Genomic DNA, 8184 nt, shown 5'->3' on the forward strand with positions numbered 1-8184 from the left:
ATGAACAACCAAATGTGCCACCTAGGTGGGTGGAAGGTAGGCAGACAGGATGGGGAGGGTTGGCCCTGCAAGATGTGTTTCCCCTTGAATATTCAGGAATAAACACAGTCAAACTTTGTCCTGTTTAAAATCGCTGTCTGGATGACTCACATCAGACCGGACGGTTGCACAACTCCAGAAAAGTTGCCTAATGCCACTGATAACAAGGTCAATAGGCTTGCAACATGACACAGTCAAGTCACCAGACCCCAGGACCCCAACGACACAAGGCGGAGTTCGACAGCTGAAGAGGAGAGGTGTTCCTGAGGGTACGGTGACTGTGACACCCAGCAACAGGCACGTGGGGGCACTGGCTATGGGGCCCCAGGATGGCCTGAGTCCTAGGAAGACCTCAGGGATGGTTCAGGCAATGCTTCACAGCCCAAGGCTTAGGCCTGCAAACCCTGGGTGGGTGGTGGATTGCCATACCTCCAAACAGACACGCAGGGGCACTTTGCTGTCAAAAGCTTTTATTTAATTTACCCTGTAAAGCAGAGCCCCTCATCCAGAGAGGCCCTGACCCTGGGGCTGAGCTCAGGGAACCAGAGTCCTACACCCTCACACCTGGCACCCCTGGCTGCTGTACTCGTTTAGGAAGTCGTTGAGCTGGGCGCAGGCTGCCCGCTGGCGGGTGCTCTTGCACAGGCGTTCAGAAGGCATCTCCTCGATCCAGCTATTTGAGTCCAGCAAGTACTGGGGGCTGCAGGTGACACAGAGTGGGTCAGGACAGGTACTCAGGGCACTTGGCTTTGGAGAGGAAGAGCTAGGTGCCTAGGATCCATCCCTGAAGGAAGGCCACAGGTATGAGGAGAGCAAGGGAGGGATTGAGTGACTCACTCTCCCTTGAGGTCATTGGTGACCCCGTCCTGCCCCATGATCAAGTATTCTTTGCTAGGCTCCAAACGAAGGCGGCAAGAGGCCCGGACCAGGAAGTTGCGGGTCTGACCTATGGAGGCCTTGACGTCCTTTGCTGAGGAAATAAAGCAACAGAGACATCAGAGAAGAGAAGGCCAGGAGAAACCCAGGACAGGACTCTGTGTAGATCCTGCTGTTTAACCCAGTGTGCTCCCGACAAAAGTTGTTCCCTGCTTATGAGCAAGCCCAGATTCCCAAAGACCAGGGGACTTTGAATTTTCACAGTTCCAAGAGGCCCCACACCCAGACCTCAGCCTCCACAGTCCCCAGCCCACCCGCCCGCCTGCCCACTCCTTCTTCCTACTGAAATGCAGGACTTGGATGATCTCAGTCTCAAAGAGGCGGAAGGCAGCTCTGCCATCTTCTCGGAGAACCTTAACGTGGAATCCTGGGAAAGGGGAAAGGCAGTCAGAGCAAAGCAGGGAGGACACAGGTGGGGGTGTGGGAAGAGCCAGCAGCCCCGAGGAGAAGCCGGTGCCAAGGAGAACGAAGGCCGAGCGGGGACTGACCATACTCCACTCGGGGGTAATAGCAGGCGAACTTCATCCGGTAGCCATCCCTGTCCTCCACCCCTCGCTCCAGCGCGCGTCGCTGCCGAGGACACTTCCCTGCAGTCAAGTGTCAGGTGAGACTCAGTTCTTCCTCCCAGCCCTTTCCCAGCCCCACCCGGGGTCTCCTCACCCTCGGCGCACTGGCAGACGTCTCCAGAGCACAAGGTGGACAGGAGCTTGCTCTTGGTGGGCGCGGCATAAAACACAGAACACTTGTGATCTAGAGAAAGGCAGCAAGCGACGAGGGTCTCACGGAGCTCAGGCCTCCCCGCCTCGAGGTGTCCCCATGAGAGGGCCAACCCCCGCAGTCTTGCTTGCCAAAGCATCCCAAGTGCTCACCGGGATTGTAGTAGTCATACAGGACAGCGCTGGCTGGCTGCACCAGCCCCACGGCCACCTCCTGCAAGGCTCCGAAGCCCACACACTCCCGGGTGGTTGGCACCTGGCCCCGGGACGGAAGTCTGCTCAGGGCCAAGCTTTGCCTCGGCCTGGTTACCCGTGACCTTATCTTCATGCTGTCATCTTCCTGCCACTAGACTCTAAAATCTGGTCCCCAAGGTCTCTGATATCTTCACTGCCAATACGGTGACCTTGTCCCAGGACCTCCGTGGAGTCTCACTACGGGTACACATTCCTGCGAGATCCTCCATGATGTGGGTCAGCCTCTGGATCAATCCCTGGCCCCGCCCCCCGCCCCTTCCCAGGAGCGCGCGCCTGAGCAGGCCCTTGTTCCCCTGCCAGTGTCCACGGTGGTCTCCGCCTCCCCGTGGCTCCCCATAAACCCAGCCTCGCAGTGACGTGTGGGAGGACCTGTGAGTTCCCTAAGGCCCTCTGTCTCCTGGCCATCTCCTCGTGCCTGGCCCTCGTCATCTGCCACATCATCTGACCACACAGACTCAAGAACCCAGTGCCACGGCTTCCCCTCCTGTGAAACTTCTCTCCACTCACCGAGTCGAAGTACAACAGGACATGGGGCCCGTCAGTCTCAAAGTGACTCACGTATCGGTCAGACAGGGAGGTCAGCTGCAGGGAATGTGGGGATCAAAGGTCAGAGACCCTGGTCATTGCGTGACCGGGTTCAACACTTGGCGTTGCTACAGAGAGGGAGCAGGGTTCTTAAGGATACAGAGGTGGCTGTGGGTGGCTGTACCTTCTCCAGGTCGGCCCTCAGGGCGTGGAATCCACTCAGGAGGGTGATGTCTGCGATAGCCATGCCAGACAGCCCCAGCTTGCCATTGCGCCTACAGGGAGGGGGGCCTGCTGTATAGACTCTCGAGCTGTGCCACACCTCGGAGCCACGCCCAGTCTCTTCCCAGCACCCTTCTCCCCCGGACACACGCGGCACCCACCAGATACACACGGTGTACTGCACTCTGGACTCCTGCTCTTCTGCCACCTTGGGGGCCTCCCTCCTGCGGCGGTTCCGGCGACCCTCAAACAGCTGCAGGGGCGTCACTGGCTGCGAGTGGACGCTGGGGTCATCTGCGGCTGGCATGTCGTAGTAGTCTTCGTAGTCTTCGTTGGCTTCCCCTGTGCAGGGCAGTGTTGAGGAGGGAGACGCCCCGGCCCGTGTCAGCCCTGCAGGGGTCGGTCAAGGCTCCCTGACCCCAGGCCTTACTTGTGTATTCCACATAGCCTGTGACTGTCACTTCTATCTGAAGGTCCTGGCATGTCGTGTTCTTCATGTTCAGGACGTTGTAGGTACGAAGGATCTGGCTCAGAGACGGGGCAGAGCACAGGACACATTTGGCACAGATTTGAGGGGGTCTCCTGGGCTGAAGGATCTACGGCCCCAACTTCCCCCTTCCCCCATCCCCAACAACAGTGAGTAGCCCGGCATATGAGCTGGGTAAGATGCAGTGAGAAGGCAGGGCCACTGCAGTGAGGAGGTGGGGCCACTGCAGTGAGGAGGCGTGGCAGCTGCAGTGAGGAGGCGTGGCAGCTACAGTGAGGAGGCATTGCCTCCCTGAGAGCCCAGTCTGCCAGAAAGCTGCAGTGCTCCTGGTTTCTCTTATAGCCTAGGCACGCTGCACTCGCACTCGGCACACAGCAAAGACAACTTTGGGCCACTGGTCCTCCTGATTCCACTTTCATGCTGGAAGGGGCACATTTCCCCAGGCAGTGGGCCAGAGGAGGGAGGCTACCAAGACATCTCTGGGGAGGCAGTGAGCCTCATAGGTGGAAGACCTTCCTTGGGTCAAATGAGGCATATAGAAAGAAACGGGGCACGGGGACCTATGTCTGAGGTACTCAGGACATGGGACAAGCCTGGGCTGAAAACCAGGCTGTGGAGCTGAAGGAGACAGCAGATGCCCAGAAATGGAGGAAAACCAGACCAGAGCAAAGATGGAGGCTCAGGAAAGGAAAGGGGCACCAAGACAGAGATGGCCTCCTCCTCCCCAACACACAAGCTCCGCCCACAAAGTCCCAGTCAAGGCCCAGCTCCCCACCCCACCTCACCCACTGCCCACTCCCACCCCACCCCCTCACACCCCACTGCTCTACCTCACCCAACCCTGGTACCCCGTGTCCAGCACCCCATCCCCACCCCAGCACCCTTTGCCCCCTTACCCCCCACTGCCCCCTACACCCTGCTGCCCCCACCCCCCACTCTCCACGCCCCTCACCTTCAGGGTGCCTTTGCTGTTTCCTTCCACCTTCACATTGATCGAGTTGCCCAGGGAGAACTTCCAGGAAGGAAAGGAAAGCAGGTCAGAAGGCACAGGAGAGCAGACGAGGGTGCCCGCCCCCTCTGTCCCAGAATCTTGTACTTGGCTACAGTATCAATCTGCAAACTCCTAGACCAGCGGTTCTCAACCCTGTGAGTCGTGACCCCTTTTGGGAGTTGTCTGTCAGATATCCTGCATATCAGATATTACAATTCATAACAGTAGCGGAATTACAGTTATCGAGTAACAACGAAATTCACGGTTGGGGGTCACCACGACATGAGGAACTGTATTAAAGGGTCACAGTGTTAGGAAGGTTGAGAACCGCTGACCCAGACCCTGGTGTGTACTCTACAGACACGCTGTTTTACAGATGAGGGAAGAGGACCCAGAGGTTTGACCACACGGCCAGAAGTAGGTCAGTCTTCCCACGGCACCCTCAGGAGAGGGCTGGACTGGGCGCTGGAGAGAGGCTTCTGACCTGGTCCAGATCCTCCACCCCACCCCCCCAGCAACCCCATCAGGGAGGGAGGAGGTCACCTTCAGCTTCTCCTCCAAGCCCTTGACTTGATGGTTGTTCAGATGCAGCTCGTGGGACTTGACCCCACTGCGGCCCATGGAGCTGAGCGTCACGTTGAGTTCCTTCACCTCGGTGGTGTGCGAGGCGATCCAGTACGCAGACAGGGCATCCAGGGTGATCACAGTGTCCTAAGGAGGTTAGGGCAGGAGTCGGGCGCTTAGTCTCAGAACCGCCTACCCAGAGCCGTGTGGCTGCCCCTACCTGGGTACTGCGGAATCCCCCGTGGAAGCTCCCCTGGTGGGTGAGCCAGGATGCGGCCTTGTCGGCCATTTCTCCCTTCCCCTCCCGAAGCAGCAGATGGAGCAGGGCGTAGGCTGTGGTTTCGATCCACAGGGCTGGGGCCTGGGGCACAGGTTGTGATGGGCTACCGGGGACTGCCTTGGGCGACACGATGTTGTCCTGGGAGCCAATGGCTAAGCCCCAGTAGAGGCTTTCTGGAAGGGAGGGAAATGCATATTGAACAATCCGCCTGGCTCTCTGGCGCCCCCTGTCGGCCACCCCTGTTTCCACTCCACGTGAGAGACCCTTTCTCTTGAGGCCTTTTCAGTCTCTGTTCAGGGTGCCCTCGCCCTCACCCTCTGTTTCTTCAGCCATGGCCATCAGGTTGTTGTGGGCAACATTCCGCAGGTCCTCCGAAGCCTGGGTCAGCGTCAGGGCGTAGGCTGTGATGGCCGCTGCGTGCGTACCCAGGAGCCCAGCACTTGCCTTCTGCCCCAAGAACAAGTTTGCCTTGATGATAGCGTCTTCCTAGAAGAGAGCGGAGGCTGAGCCCTGCATGCCCGGGCTCCCAGGGCAAGGATGGCCGGGCAGGAAGGACGGACCGCCGCTTCCTTACCACACTGTTCTTCAGCTGCTGCTCATTCTCATCCTGGAAGACGGCCAGCCCGTGGTGCAGGGCAATGACCACAAAGGCGGTCAGTGCCACCGTCTCGTCCGTCCCCACCAAGCCCCCCTGGTGAAGAGAGACAGAGGCTGTCAGGCCAGAGCCGTGAGGAGTCCCGTCTATCTGCTGACATCCTCACCGTGTCTCTGGCATGTTCACACCTGCATGCCTCTGTGGATGACTGGACACGGGTCGTGGAACGAGCCGTCGCCCAGCTGCTGGGTCAGTAGCCAGGCGGCCGTCTCCTGCAGCTTCTCGGGGGAGTCGACTACCTGTTTCTGGGCCAAACTCAGAATCTTCAGCACAAAGGCCGTGAGCCTAGAGTGGAGTGGACAGAGGGGGTGGGGGTGGATGGAGACAATGCTAGTCTCTCTGGACACCTTGTGGCTTTTTACTCTCCGGTTGCCCTGAACGGAGTCCCCCAGCCTCACCAGGTACTGCTGTCCCGGTGTAACCACGCCCCAAAGGAGCCATCTCTCTTCCGAAACTGCTGGATCCGCATGTGGCCTGGGAAAGAAGAGGTGCCAAGGTTCCTACTCTCCTGCTGTCTGCCCCCCACCTCCGCTGGACGCCCAGCGCTCCCCCGTACTCCCAGCACAGCCCCGCCCTCCCTGGCTCTGACTCCGGCTTTCCCTGAACTCGGAACCTTTCTGGATCAGATCCTCAGCATGGTCCCTTGTCTCAGGGGGCAGTTTGCTCCACTGCTCTGTCCTGTCCAGGTAGTGGGAAGCAGTCAGGGTAGGGGCCAAGTAGATCATGGTTTGTTCTGCGCAGCCCCGGGGAAGCCTCAGGAGGGAGGCCACGCCTCCTGGGGACAGGGCGCCTTCAGAGCCCAAAGTCTCCAAGGGTTCGGAGGCTAAAGGACAGAGACATTGGAGATGAGAAGACTAGAACAGGGCTTCAGGTGAATGCAGGGGCTCATGGGAAAGGTCTGGACCCGACACCCACCTGTAACCCTGACAAAGCTGCTGAAGTCTCCGTCAGGGATGATGTTGGGATCGGAGCTGCCAGGAATTTCCAAACTCCGGCCTCCTAGACAGAGGAGAGGAACTGGTGGGCGGGGCCCCTGGGCCCCATAACTCCCCTAGGGTACTGGTGGTTGGGGAAGTGGGCACTCACTGAGAGGGTCGAGGTTGTAGACTATCTCTTCTTTGTGGATGGCCCCTTCCTTCTGTCTCAATGGAAAAATGGAGTAGGGGATTAGCCAAGGCTACACCTTCCTCTCCTGGGTAGACACCCCTGGGTTTTGGCGTGTGAACGTCATAGATGGAAACAGGGACACAGCTCACTTCTCCACCATGTACAAGGTCCTGGGCTTAACCCCCATGAGCACAAAAATAAAATAAAGCAGAATAAGCCGTTTCAGAGGCAGCTGGGTGTGACAGCGAGTGCCTGTAGCACCAGTAATTCCAAAGGCAAAGGCAGGGGGATTACTGAATGTTCAAGGCCAGCCTGGACTACAGAGTGAGTTTGAGGCAAGCCTGGGCTATACAGTTAGCCTCTGTCTCAATATAAGTAAACAACTTCAGGGACACAGCTGAGTCACAACAGTGGATTGTAAGTTTATCCATGCACTGAGTGCTGAACCAGGGTCTGGCCATCGGAATGTTATTGGCTGGGAGCCCGGGGGTGGGAGGACTAGATTTCTAGGTAGTTACTCACCTCAATTTGGAGAATCTTTGACACAGCATCCGATATATCAAAAACCCCTCGGGCCACCACCTTCAGGGACACGCTGGCAGCAGCTGTGGGTACCACAGAGAAGGCCACAGGCCTGGCAGAGCCTGCAGGCACTGTCACCTGCTGGGCCAGCATTCCACCGCCAGCCAGGCACAGCCCCTCCACGGGGGACACATGGACACTCACCTGGGGACAGGAAGACAGGGATGGCCAGGGAGCCCTAATCGGAGCAGGACCACTGTCTGACCTGTCCCTGACTGCACCCCGCCCTACCCCTTGCCCTGGATGCTCCGGCTCCCATGGGGACTCACAATCACGTCAATATTCAGATAGTTGTAGAGAACAGGCCGCAATTCAAGCTGCTCAAAGCGGCGGACGGAGACGGGCAGGCGCAGGTGCAGGTGGAAATCTCGGAACACTCGAACACGAATTGGCTTGGCTACACACAGGCCTGTGGACAGGGAGATGGGGCAAGGACAGAGATGGACCTCAGGCCACAGGGAGGAAGGGTCTGGGAATGACTTCCCTCTGCTCTCTGGCTGCATGCAAGCCAGGGAAGATTTTTCCCAAATCCATGGGCTTTGCCCCCCATGCAGGGAGCAGCCAGTTGAGCAGGGTCAGGGGGAATGAGAAGAGGTCGGGACGGGCGCCACCTCACCTTTGCTTTTGGACAGGCTCACACCGTGAATCTCCCATGTGGTCAGAGAGTCAGGGAGCGGCTCTGTCAACCTGTGGGGGAAGGGATGCAGAGAAGCCCTGGTACCCACAGGACTGTCCCCAGATCCTGGCACCCACAGGACTGTCCCCAGACCCTAGCACCCATCGGACTGTCCCCAGACCCTGGCACCCACAGGACTGTCCCCAGAC

General features: G+C 58.5%; 1 protein-coding gene across 1 annotated transcript; it reads right to left on the minus strand.

Moving 5' to 3' along the window:
- Positions 1-489: 489 nt before the first annotated feature.
- On the minus strand, positions 490-8129 carry LOC114616431 (complement C4-like; the record flags this gene model as incomplete). Its single annotated transcript, XM_028761896.1, has 23 exons — positions 490-739; positions 877-1009; positions 1259-1342; positions 1464-1562; positions 1636-1725; positions 1845-1947; positions 2454-2528; positions 2656-2746; positions 2855-3035; positions 3124-3217; positions 4133-4192; positions 4715-4882; positions 4956-5188; positions 5330-5501; positions 5590-5706; positions 5799-5955; positions 6069-6144; positions 6284-6493; positions 6586-6669; positions 6757-6808; positions 7300-7503; positions 7629-7768; positions 7976-8129. Coding segments are annotated over 23 exons (2919 nt in total), but the record flags the coding sequence as incomplete, so codon positions are not given.
- Between the last annotated feature and the right edge of the window lie 55 nt (positions 8130-8184).

The sequence above is a fragment of the Grammomys surdaster genome, unplaced genomic scaffold, assembly GCF_004785775.1.
Source record: "Grammomys surdaster isolate TR1022 unplaced genomic scaffold, NIH_TR_1.0 320017, whole genome shotgun sequence".
Lineage (NCBI taxonomy): Eukaryota > Metazoa > Chordata > Mammalia > Rodentia > Muridae > Grammomys > Grammomys surdaster.